The 18,834-nt window shown below is 64.3% G+C and overlaps 2 protein-coding genes and 1 long non-coding RNA gene across 4 annotated transcripts; 1 reads left to right on the top strand and 2 right to left on the bottom strand.

The window, feature by feature from the left end:
• Positions 1-1,171: 1,171 nt before the first annotated feature.
• LOC129065004 (uncharacterized) lies at positions 1,172-5,127 on the bottom strand. Its single transcript, XR_008528549.1, has 5 exons — positions 5,050-5,127; positions 3,590-3,692; positions 2,679-2,822; positions 1,810-2,072; positions 1,172-1,385 (listed from the first exon to the last, which is right to left on the bottom strand). It is a non-coding gene; the product is annotated as an uncharacterized LOC129065004 (long non-coding RNA).
• On the top strand, positions 5,002-15,051 carry MGAT4B (alpha-1,3-mannosyl-glycoprotein 4-beta-N-acetylglucosaminyltransferase B). 2 transcript variants are annotated; one of them, XM_054566274.1, is made up of 15 exons: positions 5,002-5,154; positions 10,477-10,662; positions 10,745-10,885; positions 10,967-11,100; positions 11,728-11,774; positions 12,042-12,155; positions 12,319-12,394; positions 12,508-12,622; positions 12,963-13,069; positions 13,245-13,352; positions 13,473-13,666; positions 14,042-14,120; positions 14,203-14,290; positions 14,379-14,491; positions 14,599-15,051. In XM_054566274.1, exons 1-15 carry the CDS (start codon positions 5,058-5,060, stop codon positions 14,620-14,622), a joined length of 1,623 nt encoding a protein of 540 aa, XP_054422249.1. In that variant the 5' UTR covers positions 5,002-5,057; the 3' UTR covers positions 14,623-15,051. The 2 variants fall into 2 exon arrangements, with proteins under 2 accessions (XP_054422249.1, XP_054422248.1); XM_054566273.1 differs by having other exon boundaries at positions 12,963-13,093.
• An 846-nt stretch (positions 15,052-15,897) lies between these two features.
• Positions 15,898-18,593, bottom strand: LTC4S (leukotriene C4 synthase). Its single transcript, XM_054566235.1, has 5 exons — positions 18,455-18,593; positions 16,719-16,818; positions 16,540-16,610; positions 16,369-16,450; positions 15,898-16,172 (listed from the first exon to the last, which is right to left on the bottom strand). The coding sequence occupies exons 1-5, from the start codon at positions 18,510-18,512 to the stop codon at positions 16,031-16,033; spliced, it is 453 nt and encodes a 150-aa protein (XP_054422210.1). The 5' UTR covers positions 18,513-18,593; the 3' UTR covers positions 15,898-16,030.
• Between the last annotated feature and the right edge of the window lie 241 nt (positions 18,594-18,834).

Here is an 18,834-nt window from a genome sequence, read left to right as displayed (position 1 = left end):
GGTCAGCTGAATCCAGGAGTACCGAACCACCGCTTCCCCACTCCCCGTGCCTGCCCCGGGGTCCCCAGGGCAGCGCGGGCTACCACAATGCAGGCCAGAAATGTGAGGTCAGCTGCGGCCGTACCGTGTCCTCAAACTATAGCAGTTCCAGTTGATTGTACATCCCAATAATAAGAGCAATAACATGAGCAATAACATTCAAGTAGTGCTTCTCTTATGCCAGGAAGGATTCTGAATATTTTATGTATGTTAACTCACTTGCTTCCTTGAGGTGAGACCATGTGATTAGTTCTGGCCATGGACCTGAGACGGAAGAGCCAAGCATCACTTAGAGGCCCAAGCGTTATTTCCCTGCCATGCTGGAGCGTCTAGAACTCTCCTCTTTGCCCCGGAAGCTCTCGCTCTTCAGGAGATTCTTCCCGTAGCCTGGGCTGACACTAGCACGAGCAGAGCCCCATGGGACCCTTGAGAGATACACAGCTTGGAGAAACGCGCCTTTATTGAATCATAGGAGCTTGGGATGATTACAGCAGCCTAATCAAGCCGATTCTAATTGATAAATCTCCCATCTTACCCCCTGGGGAGTGGACTCAGAAAGGAGCGAGTAACTTGGACAAAGCCACACAGCTCGTGTCGCACAGGGGTGGGGCCAGAATTGGGAACCAGGCAGGCTGTCTTTCCAGTCCCTGCTCTTTTTTAAAAAAGATTTTATTTATTTACTTTTAGAGGGGAAGGGAGGGAGGAAGAGAGGGTGAGAAACATCAATGTGAGAGAGAAACTTCGATCAGTTGCCTCTGGAACACACCCTGACCGGGGACCAAACATGCAACCCAAGCATGTGCCCCGACGGGGAATCAAACCGGTGACTTCTCACTTTGCAGAACTGTGCCCAACCCACTGAGCCACACGGCCAGGTTAGTCCATGCTCTCTGACCTCAGTGGCACACAGCCTCCTAAAGACTGTTCTGAACCCATCTTTCATCGCTCACGTCACCCCACCCCTCCCCGTTCCAGACAACCTCTCTCATCTCGCCCATGTGCAGGAAGGAAAGCTTTCCCTCTGCCCTCCTAGGTTCCATAGTTGGGGACTGTGAATGAAACTGATGTAAAACAGATTAACAAGAACAAAAACAGACCTTTATTCAAGTGCTAGGCGGTTCGAGTTTGGGGCTTCTAGACCAACTTGGTAAGGGAGGCAGCGGGGGAGCAGGAGCCGAAGGGCGCTAACAGGGGAGACGAGGACTCCAGGAAAATCGGGGGGGGGGGGGGGGGCGGCAAGGTGGGAGCCAGGACCTACAGTTTTGAGATAAGAGCTGGGTTTATTAGGTGATAAGATCAATCTTCCCCTGGTTCCTCCTGGGGAGGGGATTTGGGACCATAGAATTCTGCTAGGAAAAAAAAGCCTATTTTTAAATGCCTTTGGCTCAAAAGAATTTTCATGCCACAGCAGTTTATTCTGGACTCCTTTCCCCACAGGAGCTCCTGGATGGTCTCCCAGCTTCCTCTCTTCTAGTCCCTCCTCTATGCCCAAGTCATCATTTAAAATTCAAACCTGGCTGGCTCGACTCCAGGGCCACCCCCACTCCTCCTGCCGCTCTCCCCGTAGCCCCAGGGTGAAAACCCAACTCCCTGATGAGGTGGGCAAGGCACGGGGTCCTGCCCCACCCTGTCTGCCCCTGGTACCCTCGCTCACCGACCTCCACCCTGGAGGGCGGCGGGGAGGGTCCTTCAACAGAGACACCTGCATTTGCTGGACAACCTGGCCACACTTTTCAGGCCACTGCGCCTCCCCCCAGACAGCCTGCTAACCTGATTTCTCCGGGAGGCCTCTGTCCTCCAGGCGGGGTTGCTGCCCCCAGGGGAAGCCTTCTGAGCCCCATGGGCCTTTGTTCTGAGTGAACAGGAAAATGAGGCATCCGAGGGAAGAAGGGCCAGTAGAGGGGTGAGGCGAGGACTCCCAAACTCTCTCTGGGCCAGAGACACCCTCAGCGTGGAGAGAAGACCAAGGGCCCCGCGCAGAGCCATGTTTTCAGGTGCATACAACACAGCGCATTACAAAAGGGCTGCTGATACTGAAATGCAAATGCCAAAATATAAAACAGCTATGACGCAGAAATACCTGTGATTCTTTGTTAGCTCACCACATTACGAGAAACAGGTGGGACAAACAAGCACTAGCAACGCCAGGTGGCAGTGGGTGCGGTCCTGCTGGGTGACTGCCCCAAGCACTGCGAATTCTGCCGGACTTCGCTGCCTCCACTCACAACGCAAGGAAATGCCAAGTTTCAGTTAGAGGTTAGTAAAAATACAGATTTTGTTTTTCTTCGCTCCTGGACCTCCCCGACTCGGGATCCCTGGGCCATAGGTTAAGAAGCCCCGTGAGGAAGGACAGAAGGGGTGGCCACCCCCAGGGGCTGTCCCAGAAGATCTCCAGAAGGCGGTGCGGGCTGAGGGCTGGCATGGAATCCCAATGCAAAGGCATTTTCACTTTGTGGGAAGCAAGAAAAACAAAGGAGGCAGGCCCACAGCCCGGTCGGGAGAGAAAGCAGGACTTTCCGTGCCCAGCTGGCTCCACTCCCTCCTGGGCAGGGCCCGTGCCGCTGTCCCCAGCAAAGAGGGTGGACCCTTGGATGAGGGGGCGCCCCATCCTGGGTGGCAGGAGGGCAGGCAGGGCTTACCTGCCAAGAAGTGCCGGCGGGACAGGGCTGCAGGCAGACCCCGATGGACGCAGCGCAGGAAGGACGCAGAACGTCCTGGAAAACTGGCCGGGAGCCAGCCAACTGTTGCTCTTTCAGAGGATACAGCTGGGCGTGCAGAGGCTCCTGGGAGGGACAGCAGGGCCCAAGGAACGGGCGCGCAGTGGGCCTTCCCTCACTGTGAGGTCGCTCCTGCGGGCCTTTAGGCTTCTGCTCTTCCACGGCCACCCCCTCCAGCCCCTACGGGTGGCAGCGCACTTTCCTTGGGGACGCCTCTTCTTGCCCTCAGTGAGCAACCCTGGCAGGGCAGTCAAGCCTGGTGCTGACCGGTTCTCAGCCGAGGGGTGACTGTGTGTCCCTAAGTGGGTATTTGGCCCCGAGGACCCCTCCTGGGATCCTGATGGGGCAGTGGGAGGGAACAGGCTGGCTGGGCGGTCTGGAAAGACTGCCCTCAGTCTCCACCCTCTGGGCCCCCCTGGTTGCCTAAACTCGGCCGTCAGTTTCAGGGCGCACCCCTTCAGTCCGCCCACCGCAGCCCCCCTCCCTCACCGCAGGCCTCATGGCCCTCCTCCCCGACCCGGCCCACAGCAGTCCCAGGCTGGCAGGCGCCGCAGGCTCCCGCCTCGGGGCCGAGCGCCGGCCCTCCGTAGCCGCGCCCAGCGCCCAGCCCTCCGGCCCATCCCGCGCTGAGGGGGCGGGGACTCAAGTGCGCTTCCCAAGCGTTCGTTACTGACACGCCATCTCCTTAATTTTTACTGGTTCGATTTCCTTAAATCAACTCATTTTAAACTTCAATACACATTTAGAAGAAAATTAAACTCTGCATCACAGCCCAAATGAAGAATCTTATCCCTTGCTACAAATAGAAGATGCCCGTGAAAACAGGCACTCACAACAAGACAGTTTCCTCCAGGAGGCTCCGACAAGGCCCGTCTCAGGCCACCCAGCTCATCAGCAGCAGGGAGAGCAGTACCGCTTCTTGGCACTGGCGCGGGCCTGCAGGAGAACGGAGGCCAGTCAATGAATCGGCCCCCGGACCAAGTGCCCCTCAGCCACCGGCCCTGCCTCACCTGCTCCTGACAGAAAACTCTCTGCAGAGGCAAATGCCCAGGCCCTACCTGCTCCCCGGCCTCCATCTTGCCCCTGGTGTGGGCCTGGGCTGAAAGCAGAAGACAAATGCCCAGCATCTCCCAGTCTGAACCCATCCCCAAAAGGCCTCTCCCCCAGGGCCCTCAGGGTCATTGCAGCCAGTACCAGGGACCAGGACTATTAGAAATGGTGCTGAGGCCCCCAGCACCCACCCAGAGCCTGTGTTGGACTAATCCCTTCGTGGTTTGTCCCCTTCCCAGTTGCACAGAGAACGGGGGAAAGCCTGGGCTGGCGCACGAGCGAAGGTGCAAGTAAGCGCCGTGCAGGGAAGGGAGAGGCGGAGCTGGACGCCTGGGGGCCGGCCGGGGCTTCATCTGCGGCAGGGCCCGCCTCCAGCGCCCCTGCACTGGCACCTGGGAGGCCAGCCCAGTTTGGGGCCAGTCACTGTGCCCAACGCCTACACAGATCAGCTCCTTTACTCCTGAAAACACCCTACTGTCCCTATTTTACGAAGCAGGAGTGTCTTCTTGTCCCCAAATGCTAGAGAAAGGTCCTGAGAGGGGAGGTAGCCATGGGCGTCGGTGCAGGCAGGGCCACTCCGCCGAGTCCCCGGGCTGCAGGCCGCACCGGCTGCAGCCATACCTTCCCCCTCCCATCGCCTAGACCCTTCTCAGATCTGGGGGATAGGCCTGGGGATCCCCGAGTAAACGGGAGTCGGGTCCGATGGCGGGGCGGGGTTTCGGGCTGGGTGGGCGAGGGCGCGCCACCTGCCCCAGCTTACTCGTGAAGGCACCCGCTTCATCCTACCTGAGGTCGAACCCAGAGCGGCTCCGCTAGCTTATGCGGGGGCCGCTGTCGCGAGCCGGGCTCTGCTCCCCACCCCGCCTCCTCGCGCGTCTGGCGGCGGCGGCGGCGGCGGCGGCGGGTGCTGCGGCCCCTTTAAATGCGGGCCGCCCCGCCCTGCGCCGCCGACTCCGCGGCGGCCCCGGATCCAGGCCGGGCCGCGGCTCTCGCCGCCCAGCCCAGCCCAGCCCAGCCCGGCCTGGCCCAGTGGCGGAGGAAGGCCCTGAACCCGCGCCCCGCGCCCGCGCCCGCGCCCCGGAGGAGCCTTCTCCGGCCCCGCCCGGCCCCGGGCCCCGCCCCACCCCGCCCCGGGGCCGGGGCCCCCGCCGCCCTCCGCCGCCCTCCGTCGCCCTCCGCCCCGCGCCCCGGCCCCGGCTTCCCGGGCCATGCGGCCTCGGCCTCGCCGGCGCCCGCCGCGCACCCGAGGAGATGAGGCTCCGCAATGGCACCTTCCTGACGCTGCTGCTGCTCTGCCTGTGCGCCTTCCTCTCGCTCTCCTGGTACGCGGCCCTCAGTGGCCAGAAAGGTGAGTTCTCAGCGCCCCGCGACTCATCCCGCACCTGGGCGCACCTGGGCGCCCGCGGCCGAGCGGGTCTGGGCAGTGGCCGCCGCGGGAGGCGGCCGGAAGCCGACGCGGGCGCCCTTCCCCGCCCGGCGGCGCGGGAGGACGCCCCTCCCATCCTCGCCCCCACTTGTTTGCTGGCGGAATAGCGAAATTCTCCTCCCGCCCGGGTAGGGCCGTGGGGCCGAGGCATCGCTGGGGACCCCATGCGGCGCTGGGTCCCGCCTCCATGAGTACAGTTACGCCCATGCTAGGGGTGGTCGCGCCCACTGGGCAGCTGGGGACCTAGGAGTTCTCAGGGACAGAGACACAAGGTCACAGCGGTGGCTGTGCAGATGTTTCCCAAGGTAGCAGCTCCAGGCACCTGGGCAGGAGTAGATACTGTGTTCCTGAGACAGGTGTCAGGGGACAGCCAGGCAGTGACCCTCTACCCCACACCACCCTTCCCTCCAGCCCACTGCAGGCCGCTCCCTGGGGTATCCGCAGCCCCCTGTGACATCTGCTCCCCAGGGCCCTCCTGGGTGCAGGGCTGCTGGCCCAGGAATGTGCGGAGGGCCTCGCGAGCAGCCAGCCCAGGCCCAGGGACGGGTTAACTCACATCGCGTGGTGTCGTTGGGCTGTCACCCCACACCTGAAGTTTGGTCGGGCTGGCCAGTCCACCACCACAGCCCTCTGAATCTGGGCAGCACACCTGGGGGCAGCAGCAGGGGAGACAGGCACCCGCACCGACTGGAGTCACTTGGTGTTGGTTGGGATGGTAGGGCCCACACAGGAGGCACCAGGAAAAGCCGCTTCCTTCCTGCCTGCTGGCCTCCCTGCGGAAGGCCTAGGCAGGATCAGGCTGAGGCAGCAGACCTTCTGCCTGCCTCCGGGCGCCTGCTTCCCTGCCCCCGACGCCCCACTCCAGGGGGCTGGAGCGCCAGCTGGCCCTCCCAGCCCAGCGGCCCCCACCTGCTCCCGCCTGCCCCGCCCAGCCTAGCACAGGCCGCCTGTTGGGGGGAGGCCAAGATGGCACAGGGTGGGCATGCCCGGGGCAGGGTCCTCTGTAGGTCTCTAGGTGGAGCGTCTCACCTGGAAGAGGGCACTTGGGGCATTTAGGAGAGTGACTGTGCAAGCAGAGTGGCAGAGGGCGCCCTGGTGGAGCGTCATCTGACGGTGGGCGGGGCAGTGAGCCCCTGCTCCCTGTCCCCGGCCAGGGCACAGTGTCCGTGGGCTTCCTGCGGCAGCCGCAGGCCTCTCCCTGGGGCCAGGATCGTAGCGCAAGGCCCACCAGGACTCCTTTTCCGGAGGCCCGGCTGGCACAGGGGAGCCAGTGCCCAGAGCAGCAGAGTGAGGGCATTCCAGGGGCCCCATTTAGGGCCACTCCCCCTGAAGGGGGCATCGAGGAGGCCGGGACGCCACGGGCCTGCGGCGTATGAGAGCACCCTCAGCCGCAGAACTGTGGGGCTTGGGGGCAGGGTTTCTTGTCCCTGGGCACGCCCAGGGCCTGAGGTGTGGTGAGGGGGTGACTTGGGCCTTCCTTGTTAAGGGGTGTCCCTGTTTTGGGGGGGCCCAGTTGGGCCAGATCTTTGGAGGCCTCAAGAGAAAGCCCGAATCTGGGCTCTTATGTGACTCTTCTCATTCTTAGATGTAGACAACTGTATTAAGCCTGCGGGGAAGCCAGGCTAAGGCAGGCCGGGGGCCCAGGCACTGACGCCTGGGGCGAGGGCAGGGGGCCCGGGTCTGTGGGAAGGCACGAGGTGGGTGGGTCGCCAAAGAGGAAGGAAGCAGCAGGAGAGGGTGGCATCCTGGAAGCCCGGGGCCAGGAAGGACATGTAGGCCTTGGCAAGACAGGCCCTGCAGACGGGTCTCATGTCCAGCCTGGACCACACTTGCGCAACGGCTCGGCCAGCCCTCAGGCGGTAGCGCGCAGCCAGGGGTCTGCTGGGGGCCCGTCCCCGGGGAAGACAGCAGCCGTCCAGGGGCCGGCTCCAGCCGCACAGCCCTCCCTAGCATCCCAACATCCTGAGCTTCAGAAGGAAAGTCGTCGTCTTCTTCTTTTTTTAAATTTTTATTCCTTGATTTTAAAGAGAGAAAGGAAGAGGCAAGGGGAATGAGAGACAGAGACAGAAACATGGATTTGTTGCTCCTCTTACTTATGCATCCTTGGTTGCTTCTTGCATGTGCCCTGACTGGGGATTGAACCCACAACCTTGGCGTGTGGGGAGGATGCTCTGACCCAATGAGCCACCCGGCCAGAGCCTGGGCGCCCCTCTTGACCAAGGGGAGGATGGGTGCAAGTCCTGGAGAGGAGGTGAACCCAGGTCCCCTCTCCACTCCCTGCCCCACGTGCCGGCTAACAGCGAGCCTCCCCTGGGCCTGGTTCCAGCCTGTGCCCCTCTGAGTGTTGCCCCTTACCTGAGTGCGGGGTACAAGGTGTGTTACTTCAGCCAAGAGGGTACGGGGGCAGGGAGACTATGGTCCATGGGGCTCAGGTCTCCTGATTACTCTGCCTTCGGTTGGGAACCCCATTACGAGTATGGCCACAGCTGCAGCCCTTCCCTGGGGCCTGGCCCCCCCACTGCCACCTCCCTGGGAAGGAGAAGCTGGGCCCCCTTAGCCTAAGCTGCCAGGAGCTTCTTCCTGGCCCCCCAAAACCGGGGGCTCCCAGACCTGTGCCCTCCCCATCGCTTGAACTGCTGTCCCAGCCCGCTCACCACTTCAGCCCAGCCCCCCAGCCCGTGGAAGCTGGGGGAGGGCCGTGGCGGCGGGGCAGCACCTGGGCAGGCCGTTTCAGAGCCTGAGGTTCCGGCTCTGACAGGCAAGGAAAGACTGGACCCTCGAGCAAGACGCTAGGGATGAGGGTCAGGGCCTTGCAGGCAGCAGGCAGAGCAGCAGCAGGGGCGGGCTCTGCTGGGGGCCCGGGTGGGCTTCTGGGGGCCCGGGCCGGCAGCGTTTGGAGGGACAGGGCCAGCCGCGTTCAGGGGAAAGACAAAGGGCTCTGTGCGGGCAGAAGCCAGGCCCAGGAGTCCCAGGGCCCATCGCCTCTTAGTAAATGGGCAATGCTCAGGACCCGGGCAGAGGGGGGCCCCTGGGGAGGTCAGCCGGGGCCTAGAGCAGGCGGCGTGCAGGCTTGGGCGGTCAGGGTGATGCAGGGCGGCAGTGGGTCCTGCTGCCCGCCTGGCCTGTCCACCGGGGCCAGACTGCGGCTGGGCTGAGCTCAGCCTCCTTCAAGATCAGAGAGGGCCTCCTCACCTCCCCCCACTTCACGAAGGGCCCACTGCAGGAGGCTGCCTTGGGGGGGACTTAGTGGCTCCCCTGCACGGGAGTAGGTGGGAGGGACCAATAGGTAGATGGGTGGGGACTCAGGCAGGAAGGAGGCCACCTGCCATGTCCTGGCGTCCAAGTGGCTCTGAACTGCCTCCTGCGGGCCGCAGCACCTCCCCCTCCCACATCAGGGACGGCCAGCTCCTGTTCAGGGGTTCAGATTTCTAGGGTAACTCGGCCTTGGGACCCAGTGCAGAACCTGGAAGATCTGTAAGCTGAGGCCTCCCGTGTCCCCGCCTCCCAGCAGGGCTGGCCCCCAGGGAGGCTGGGTATGGGGTGCTGTGGAAGTAGCTGTGTCCTGAGGTGACCAAACTTTGCCTTGGCTGTGGCCCCTGGCGTCACGGCTGTGGGAGCAACAGCACCTGGGGCATTCTCGCGGCTGTGACCTCGTGGGGACCGGGGAGCAAGGAGGGAGGCAGAAGCCAGGCCCATGAGGGGCTGTGCGCCACAGGAGGTGCAGATGGCCCGAGGGCCTGGAAGGGGGGTCGCTTGTCCCCCTCCTGCTCACTGGCTCCCGCCTGCCCGACCGGTGGAGCCAGGCACGGCACCCCGGAGAGTCCGCTGCCCTATCGGGCAGCCCCGTCTCTGTGTGGCTCCTCGCCCCTGCACCCCGATGCCCGAAACGGGCCCAGCTGGAGGCTCTGATGCAGGTCTTCTAAGGAGCAGGCCGCGGGGCATTTGGCGCTGGTCCCTCGGTGGTGCTGACTCACTGGGTGGCCCTGGACTAGTTTCTCAATTTCATTTATTCATTTGAGCATTGGGGGCCGGAGCCGCGGCAGCCACCAGGGCTGGTGTGAGGCCGAGGGAATCCAGAGGTGACAGTTCGCGCAGAGTGATCAACCAGTGACGACCATGAGGACAATGATGAGACCCTGTGTCGGGGCTCAGTCCCAAGTGGAGGATGGGAGGGGGAGTCCAGAGAGGTTGTCGATCCCCGGGGGCCCTGGGCATGGAGCTGCCTGCGATCGCTCTGGGAAGCAGGGCAGGGAGCAAAGTGCAGGGGCAGGGAAGGGAGGGGCAAGGCTGGGTGCTGAGAGGCCCCTGAAGAAGCGTTGGGTCCTTGAGCCCTGGATGGGACCTTTGGGTGCACCACCCCCTGGAAGGAGCAGGTGCTGCAAGGAGAAGCCCGAGGGGTCCCGTGGGGCCACTGGGTGGAAAGGATTCAGTCTGAGGCTGACCCAACCCTGCTGCAGGCTGCCCGCCTGGGGCCCGAAGCCATCCCGCAGCCCTCGCGCTCCGGGTGCTCCCTCAAAGGAGGGCGCAGCTGGGGGTGGGGAGTCCCGGAGAGGCGGCTCCCCCGGTGGAGGCTTCTCTCCCCCGGGAGCGTCGGTGTGGCTCCAGAGCAGCGCTGGAGAGCTCGGGTGTGGCAGGTCGGGAGCAGGTGTAGACAGTCCGTAGCAGCAGTCCCCAGCCTTTTTGGCACCAGGGACAGGTTTCGTGGAAGACAATTTTTCCGCAGACCAGGGGAAGGGGGTGTGGCTTTATAGCCTGCCACCAGGTGCAGCTTAATTGTCACTCACCACTCAGTGATAGGATTTTGCTGTGAGTCTGCAAGCAGCTGATTTATTATGGTCTCTGTGCAGTCAAGCCTCTCGGCTAACGCTGACCGTGTTTGCCACCGCTCCCCAGAGCTCGCCTCCCTGCCCAGCTCCCCAGACCATCAGGCAGTAGAAGCCCATTCCTGGAGCGCGCAACCTAGATCCCTCGCCTGCACAGTTCACAGGAGGGTTCGTGCGCCTCCGAGGACCTAATGCTGCCGCCGCTCTGACAGGAGGTGGGGCAGCTGTGAACACAGACGAGACTTGCTCGTTTGCCTGCCCGCCGCTCGCCTTCTGCCTGGTTCCTCACAGGCCGCAGAGCAGGCGTGGTCTGTGGTCCCGGGGCTTGGGGGTCCTGGTCAGTAGCACCGATGGGCACTCTCCAGAGGACCGTACGTCCGCTCTGGGGCACCCCCCCTGACAGCACGCGGACCACCCACAGGCGATGCGGCGGATGTGTACCAGCGCGAGTTCCTGGCGCTGCGTGACCGGCTGCACGCGGCTGAGCGGGAGAGCCTCAAGCGCTCCAAGGAGCTCAACCTGGTGCTGGACGAGATCAAGAGGGCTGTGTCAGAGAGGCAGGCGCTGCGAGACCGAGACAGCAACCGCACGTGGGGCCGACTCACCGGTGAGAGCCCGAGCAAGGTGCAGGGGAGGCGGAGCTGAAGGCAGGCCCCGCTCTCTCACCCGCCCTTTCCTGACCCACCCAGAGGACCCACGACTGAAACCGTGGAACGTCTCGCACAAGCACGTGCTGCACCTGCCTACTGTCTTCCACCACCTGCCACACCTGCTGGCCAAGGAAAGCAGCCTGCAGCCGGCCGTGCGCGTGGGCCAGGGCCGCACTGGAGGTAGGGGCCGGGCTGGACAGGGGCCGGGTCAGGGGTAGGGGGGTCAGTTGGCGTGTCGGATGCACCCTCTGTTCCCTGCAGTGTCGGTGGTGATGGGCGTCCCCAGCGTGCGGCGCGAGGTGCACTCCTATCTGACGGACACGCTGCACTCACTCATCTCAGAGCTGAGTCCGCAGGAGAAGGAGGACTCGGTCATCGTGGTGCTGATCGCCGAGGCGAGTGGGCCGGGCGCAGGCCCGGGGAGGTGGGGGTGGGCACACTCAGAGGAGGGCACCTGCACCAGATAACAAGGAGAGATGGAGACGGCAACATTCCAGAGGGGAATGCTATCAAGACGGTGACTGTCACTCACAGATTTATCGAGATAAAAAGTTAAAAGGGAACAGCCCTGGCTGCTGTGGCTCAGTGGATTGTAAGCCCACCTGTGGACCAAAAGGGCACTTGGTTCGACTGCAAGTCAGGACACATGCCCGGGTCGCGGGCCAGGACCCCCGTTGGGGGGCCAGCGAGAGGCAGCCTGTCCACGTATCTCTGCACACTGATGTTCCTCTCCCTCCTTTTCTCCCTCCCTTTCCCTCTCTCTAAAAATTAATAAAATCTTTTTTAAAAAGTTAAAAGGAAAGAAACATTTTAGCGCCCCCTTGTGGAACTGCCATTTGCCTAGTGCGCCCTGCCTGTCCTGCCCCAGGTACCTCCCCGAGGGGTTTTTCCTGAGGCACCTGTGGCAGCTGGGCCCAGTGTATTTGCCCTCAGCATAGGGAACTCTATCCCTCCGTGAGGGGGTCATCGGACGCCCAGGCCCCTTAAGTCCCACTTAAGGGGGGCGCTTGGTCTCCCCACAGACTGACCCACAGTACACCTCGGTGGTGACAGAAAACATCAAGGCCTTGTGAGTACTGGCGGCCGATCAGGCTGGTGGAAGGAGGGCCCTTTGTGGGATGTCGGGTAGCTCCTACCTCCTCCACAAGACAGTGCCCTCCCTGGGGCGAGGGCGTCCCCGTCGGCCGAAAGGCAGGGCTCAGTGCTCGCGTGGAGGGGGCCCCGCCCCGCCCCCGAGCCCCAGCGCCCCAGCGCCTCAGCAGGCTGGGTGTGGTGTGGGCCATGCCCCTGCTCCAGGCCCTGGGGGCTGCACACCACTGGGCCTTTCTGTCCGCAGGTTCCCCATGGAGATCCGTTCTGGGCTCCTGGAGGTCATCTCCCCCTCCCCCCACTTCTACCCTGACTTCTCCCGACTCCGAGAGTCCTTCGGGGATCCCAAGGAGAGAGTCAGGTACCAGCGCCGCCCGCTCCGGGCGCCCCAGCAATGCTGAGAGCCCGGTCCGTGGGTTGCGGTGCCTCTGCCCCTCCCTCGGAGGGCCCCTGCCCGGGGGTGGGGGTCCCACCGCACGGGGCGGGGGCTCTGAGCGCCTGCGGCCCCCATCCCTGGCCCACAGGTGGAGGACCAAACAGAACCTCGATTACTGCTTCCTTATGATGTACGCGCAGGCCAAAGGCATCTACTATGTGCAGGTCAGCACGGACACCCTGCTCTGCCCGCCGCCCCCGGGTCCGGGCTGGGCCCGCGGGCTGCCCAGCCCCGTGCCTGTCCTGAGTCCCAGCCCCCTCTGCCCCTCACTGTGCAGCTGGAGGACGACATAGTGGCCAAGCCCAACTACCTGAGCACCATGAAGAACTTCGCACTCCAGCAGCCGTCCGAGGACTGGATGATCCTGGAGTTCTCCCAGCTGGGCTTCATCGGTGAGCTCCCCGCCCCTGCCCCGCGACCTGGACGGAGCCCCTCGGCGCCACCCTCCTCCGCCTCTCCGTCACCATCCCCCCACCTTGCCCCAGGCCCCAGGCCCCAGGCCCTGTACCCGGCAGGTCATGTGAGGAGCCTTTGCCTGGAGTGACCACTGCAGCCCCATCTGGCCTGGTCCCACCTGCCCTCAGCCACCGTCACTGACCGGCCCCTGGTGCCCACGCCTGCCGGCAGCTGGCCTCAGGGTTCGCTGTGGGACCCCCCACCGGCCCCTGCAGGGGTGAAGAGGAAGTAGGGCAGGCCAGAGCTGCCCGCTCAGCACCGCCCCCTCCCCACCAGGGAAGATGTTCAAGTCGCTGGACCTGAGCCTGATTGTGGAGTTCATCCTCATGTTCTACCGGGACAAGCCCATCGACTGGCTCCTGGACCACATTCTGTGGGTGAAGGTCTGCAACCCTGAGAAGGACGCGGTGAGCAGGACTCACAGAGGCGGCCTGGTGGCGTAGCCCGCGGCCTCCAGCGTGGCCGGGTCTGTGGCACGCGCCTGGCTCAGGAGGCCGAGGCCCTGTCCTCGCAGGCAGGGCGTGAGTTCAGACCTAGAATGTTGCCCTCCCTCCGCAGAAGCACTGTGACCGGCAGAAGGCCAACCTCCGTATCCGCTTCAAGCCGTCCCTCTTCCAGCATGTGGGCACGCACTCCTCGCTGGCGGGCAAGATTCAGAAGCTGAAGGTGGGCCGCACCCCGCACGAGCCCCGCCGAGAGCAGGCAGAGGCCCGGCTGGGGCGGGCCAGGGGCCAGCGGGGCGGGGCCAGGCCCCACTCTAGCCCCGCTGTCCCTCCCGCACTTCAGGACAAGGACTTTGGAAAGCAGGCCCTGCGGAAGGAGCATGTGAACCCCCCCGCCGAAGTGAGCACAAGCCTCAAGACCTACCAGCACTTCACCCTGGAAAAGGCCTACCTGCGCGAGGATTTCTTCTGGGCCTTCACGCCTGCTGCGGGGGACTTCATCCGCTTCCGCTTCTTCCAGCCCTTGCGTCTTGAGCGGTTAGTGACAGTACCCACAGGCTCCCTGGGCGGGGCGGGCAGGGTGGCTACCACGGCACAGGCCTTGCCACACATTTCTGTGACCCCTCCCAACAAATTCCCCAAGCCTACCATGCCTCAGTTTCCTTATCTGAAGAGTAGGGGGCATCATGGTAGCTACTTTGTAAAGACTATGTCAGGCAGGACATAGGAGCTCAGTGACATTGCTCGTCGCCATCGTCCTGTGAGGAAGGCCCTGTGCCTTGCACAGCCAGCGCCTGCCCCTGGAGGCCGGCTGGGCCCGCTGCCCCAGGCCCAGGCCTGGCCTGCACTCTGCCGGCCACGCTCCCGCGCAGCGCCCGCCCTGCAGCAGCTCACAGGCCCGCCTGGCCGCAGGTTCTTCTTCCGCAGCGGGAACATTGAGCACCCAGAGGACAAGCTCTTCAACACTTCCGTGGAGGTGCTGCCCTTTGACGTGAGTGTGGCAGGGTGTGGTTGTCAACAGAGGCCAGCCTCCCCCACAGCCCCTGGCTTCAGCCCCTTGATTCTGCCCCCAGAGCCCGCAGTCAGACAAAGAGGCCCTGCAGGAGGGCCGCTCGGCCACTCTCCGGTACCCGCGGAGCCCTGATGGCTACCTCCAGATAGGTGAGTGGGTCCGGGCGGGCAGAGGCGCAGGGAGAGGCTGGACCGAGCAGAGGTCCGGGGGCAAGCTCTCAGTGCTGTCCTCCCCCAGGCTCCTTCTACAAAGGTGTGGCTGAGGGCGAGGTGGACCCCGCCTTCGGTCCCCTGGAAGCACTGCGCCTCTCCATCCAGACGGACTCGCCTGTGTGGGTCATTCTGAGCGAGGTGAGGCAGGGCAGGGCAGGGCAGGGCACGGGGAACAAGGAGCTGTTCCCAGTAGCTGCACGGGGCCAGCTCTGCGGCTGCTGCTGACCCTGGGCTGGCTCTTTCAGATCTTCCTGAAAAAGGCCGACTGAGGGGCGGCTTCGGAGGGCTGGCCCTGAAGCCCAGGACACCAGGGGTGTCTTTGCTGCTGTCCCCAGAGGGCCAGATGTGGCCCACCCAGTCTGAGGGGTGGTTCCTGGCACCTCTCAGCAGCCTGGGGTCGCCGCTGGCCCGGAGGCCCCAGAAGCCGGTGCTGCCCGCCCGCCCGGCCGCGGGAGGAAGCGGTGGTCCCCACACTGTGCCTGAGGCTGGCCTGTGCCGCCCTGAACCATTCGCAGCCGGCTGGCTTGAGCCAGGCCGTTTCGGAAGAGCTTTTTCCTGGGCGCCCGCTGTCTGCGGCGCGAACACTGGAATGCATATACTACTTTATGTGCTGTGTTTTTTATTCTTGGATACATTTGATTTTTTCACTTAAGTCCACATATACTTCTATAAGAACGTGACTTGTAATAAAGGGTTAACAAAGTGTGTGCCTCCTGAGTGGTGCTCTGAGCCCCAGCTGGTGGGGAGAGGGGGGCAGGGGCCAGGCCATGCCACCCTGTGTCCACCTGCTGCCACCGCCGCACAGCTCCGCAGAACCTTGAGCCCATTTTCCCAGGACAGCCGGGTCTAGGTTCTGGGGCACCTTGAAGGACCTGCGTGCTCACGGATGGAGCCGGTGTGGAATCCTGGCCCCCAAAAGTCCTCATCCCTGCCCCCACAGGCTCTAGGAGGACCCTCAAGCCACCCCATCATCCATCATCCACCCTCCACCCCCAAATGCCTGAGGTGGAGCCTCTCAAACCCAAGACATCGCCCCACCTCCTGGTTCCTCCTTCACCGGTCTCAGCCTTGCTCTCGCCCACAGTTCCCAAGGCCCCTGCTCAGCCCCATCCTGTTTCCTCAAGGCACCCGGACTTTTTCTTGAAAATGCTTTCACGAGAACACTGCCCACGGCACCAGGGCAGCGTGCGCCAAACACCTCCAATATTCTGGTCGCCGGGGACCCAGTACTGACTAGAAAGGGTCCCTGAAGTCCTCTCTGAGGACCAGAGGACGAGGAATAGGGGCAGGCCTCAGAGGAAGGGAGCAGGCAAGGAGAGGGAGGAGGGGCTGTGGGACCGACCTCGGCAGACCTCGGCAGACGGTGGTGCTCTGGGGGCCAGGAGCAGGGCGGAAGAGGACGGATCTGGGACCGCATCCAGCCCTCGCTTGGGGGAGGCCCCTTTTCCTTCCTTGACCAGGCCCCCTGCCGCCACCCACCCCAGAAGCCCTCCCCGACTGCTGCAGCCCGAGGCGGGCCCTAAAGGCCCCACACCACCCGACCCTCAGAGAGCCTTGGGGGTCTGGTCACAAGGTTACGAGCACTTTAATTAGAGCCTGGGATAAGGGCGAGCATCCACCGCCGTCCTCCAGGCGGCCCGGCTCCTCTCCAGCCCCGCAGACCCGCGGTCCTCGGCCTCAGGTGCGGGGCAGCAGTGTCCCGAGGCGGTCCAGGAGCGCGGTGCGCAGCGAGGTCGGGAGGAAGTGGGCGAGCAGACCGAGCGCCGACAGCGCCACCAGCAGCCAGAGCGCGCGGGCGCTCGAGTACAGCGGGGCCAGCCTGCGGGCAGAGCTCAGCGGGGGCGGGGCGGAGCCTCGCCCGCTGGGCCCACCAGCCCCACCAGGACTTCCACCAGGGCCCCGCCCCCAGCCCGTAAAATGGTTCCACCTCAGGCCAGTTGCCTGAAGCGCCCAGCCACCCACCTCGACTGTCAGGACCCCGTCCAGTAGCCGCCTTTCCCTGCCCCGGTTCTCACCTTTGCTGCGAGGAGCGTGCGTAGCCCTGAAAGTAGCGGAGGCGCGCGTACAGGTAGGCTAGACCGCACAGCGCCGCGGCACCTAGGGGAGGGCCGGGCGGGGCAGCGTAAGCGCCTGGGTGCGGGGACTCCTGGGGTTCCAGTGCGTGCGCCCCTGCCCTGCGCCCAGACCTTCATGGAAGAAGATGCCCGCCACCCAGAGCATGGCGAGGAACAGCGGGAAGTACTCGCTGCAGTTCACTCTGCGGTGGGAGCGGGGAGACGTGAGGGCTTCCACAGCGGCCTTGGACTTAGCGGTCCAGGGCTCGCCCGCTCCCCGCCCCGCCTCGCCCCCTCCCGCCGCGCCTCACTGGGCTCGGTATATGCGCTCGAACTCCGGTGGGCCGGTGGTCAGCGGTGGCGACACGCGGAAGGTCCTGCGCGCCGAGATCACCTGCAGGGAGAAGTAGGCTGGGGGCAAAGGGAGTGGGAGTCAGGTCTGGCCACCTGACGCCCACAGCCTCCCCCGGGCCGCGCCTCCCATCTGGCCTGGCACCTTCTACTCCTGCCTCCACACTGAACGCCTCAGACTCCCCTCTCAGGGGACCTCCCGTCCCGGTCTGTTCCGGGCTTCCCTGCGTCTGTGACACTCAGTGGGAAGGCAGGGTGCAGCCCGGGCGCCCTGTGAGCACAGGGGAAGGGGATGCCAGTCACAGGGACACCTGCCGTGGGCAGGCCATTCAGACTTTCCTCCTAAGTCATTTGATTTGCAAAATGCAAGTAAATACCCAGTTCCTCCTGCCCCTCTCTAGATAGGGCCTGGGCCGGGACCCCTGTGCTTCTGCCCTGGCGTCGCGTGACCAGTTTCTCTGTTCAAGTACTTGGCCCAAATCTGACATACTTTCCCCTGCTCCCGGGGGTTGCAGCTGGGACTCTTCTTGTCCAACCCCAGGCCACGGAGGGCTCGGCCACCTTCTTTCCAGCGTGGGTGGGCTTGCCCTAGGCGATCTGCTTTGCAAGGGCCCTTCTTTTGGCCCCAGGCCAGGCCCTCACCACACACAGCCCCGGTGCTGGGTGTCCCCAGCTCTCTCCTTGCCAGCCCCGGGCCCTGGGGCCCGCGGTGCTCTGCAGGTGCCAAGGGTAGCCATGCCCACACGGTGCGGTGTCCGGGGGAGGCCCTGCAGTGCAGGATCAGGGGCTGAGGGTCAAGCTTGCTGATGTGGCTGGACATGGGGTCTGCTCGGCCCCTTCGGGCCTGTGCCCTAGGCTGTGGCTTGTCCTAGCCCATACACTGTGGTGTCCCAAGCAGCGGGGATATCTGGTCCAGGAATGTGTCCTCCGGGGCCAGTCTGGGAAGAGCACCAAGGAGGCATCTTTCGGGGCCCAAGGGAGCAAGCTTCTGCGCCGCCCAGCTCCATGGGGCCCTACCAAGGAGAGGGTGCCTTTGAAGGCAAGGCCAGGGAGTGGGGCTTTCCTGCTGGGACACCCAGAGGGGGGACGGCCGGAGAGGGTAGGACCTGGGTCTAGCAGGGCTGCCTCAGGCCATGTCCCACTTCTGTGCCCAGCACCAGACCGCCCATCCGTCCTGGCGCACATCTGCTGCCTTGAAGCCCCTGGCCTCCTCCGGGGGTTTTATGCTGGTCGAGGGGCCACCGCCTCAGCTCCATGGTGCCTGGCATGCCTGCTTCTGCCACCCCGCAGGTGTGACAAGTCCCCTGCCGTTTCTGCCTGCCCAGCAGCCCTCCTTCCTGAGGCTCTGGCCCTGCCCATGCTCAGGGCCTGTGTTCTGGGCAGAGCTGCCCCTTTTCCATGCGGCTGCTGCCCCGTCGGCCTTGGTCCCGGCCCAGGGTTTCCAGTCCGTCCTGCAGACGTCCCGTGAGGGCTTGGCCTCCCATCTGGGAACCTGTAAGCCCCTCAGCCCCAGGGTGCCCCGGCCTCCAGTCGTGGGGTCCGTGGTGGTAAAAGAGTGTGTACCCTGGAGCCGGGGCCGGAGGCCCCCCTTCTGCCCCTCTCCGGGCTGGGCCCCGCCGCTCCCTGGGCCTGCAAGGCAGAAGGCAGGCTGCGGGGGTCTGAGGTCCCCCTGCCCTGCAAATAGGAGCCAGCTCACCTTGCAGCAGGACTCCCAGGAGGGTGACAGTGGCCAGAAGAGCCACCTCGTCCTTCATGGTGGTGCTGGCGGTTCTGTCGGGCCAGTGAGTGCGTAAGAGGGCCAGCTGCAAGCTTTTATCAGCCCCCGCCTGCCCGCGGCCCGGAGGCCGGCCCAGCGGAGGAAAAGCGGCCTGCTCTCCCGCCCCTCGCAATGGAGGGGGTATGGGGGGGCGTGACCATGGCCAGAGAGAGGCTGGGCGCCTGGTCGGGCTGAATGGGCGGAAACCAGGGCCAGAGGAGTCTGGGGACCAGGGAGCCGCTGTCTGGGGCAGCCCAACCACTTCCTCCCAGGCCTTCCAGCTCCTGTCCAGGTCCTGTGCTGGCAGAGCTCCAGGTGTC

This window comes from Pteronotus mesoamericanus, unplaced genomic scaffold, assembly GCF_021234165.1.
Source record: "Pteronotus mesoamericanus isolate MK-2021 breed Mesoamerican mustached bat unplaced genomic scaffold, CSHL_Meso_final contig_171, whole genome shotgun sequence".
In the NCBI taxonomy this organism is placed as follows: domain Eukaryota; kingdom Metazoa; phylum Chordata; class Mammalia; order Chiroptera; family Mormoopidae; genus Pteronotus; species Pteronotus mesoamericanus.
Note: the sequence above shows the minus strand (reverse complement) of the source record. Positions and strands in the feature narration are given on the sequence as shown.

Coding starts and splice junctions, on each gene's coding strand:
- MGAT4B (XM_054566273.1), top strand. CDS start 5,058: ATGAGGCTCCGCAATGGCACCTTCCTGACGCTGCTGCTGCTCTGCCTG. Junction 5,155..10,476: donor GGCCCTCAGTGGCCAGAAAG/GTGAGTTCTCAG, acceptor GACCACCCACAG/GCGATGCGGCGGATGTGTAC. Junction 11,775..12,041: donor ACAGAAAACATCAAGGCCTT/GTGAGTACTGGC, acceptor TTCTGTCCGCAG/GTTCCCCATGGAGATCCGTT.
- LTC4S (XM_054566235.1), bottom strand. CDS start 18,512: ATGAAGGACGAGGTGGCTCTTCTGGCCACTGTCACCCTCCTGGGAGTC. Junction 16,611..16,718: donor GAGCGCATATACCGAGCCCA/GTGAGGCGCGGC, acceptor CTCCCACCGCAG/AGTGAACTGCAGCGAGTACT. Junction 16,451..16,539: donor GGGCATCTTCTTCCATGAAG/GTCTGGGCGCAG, acceptor GCCCTCCCCTAG/GTGCCGCGGCGCTGTGCGGT.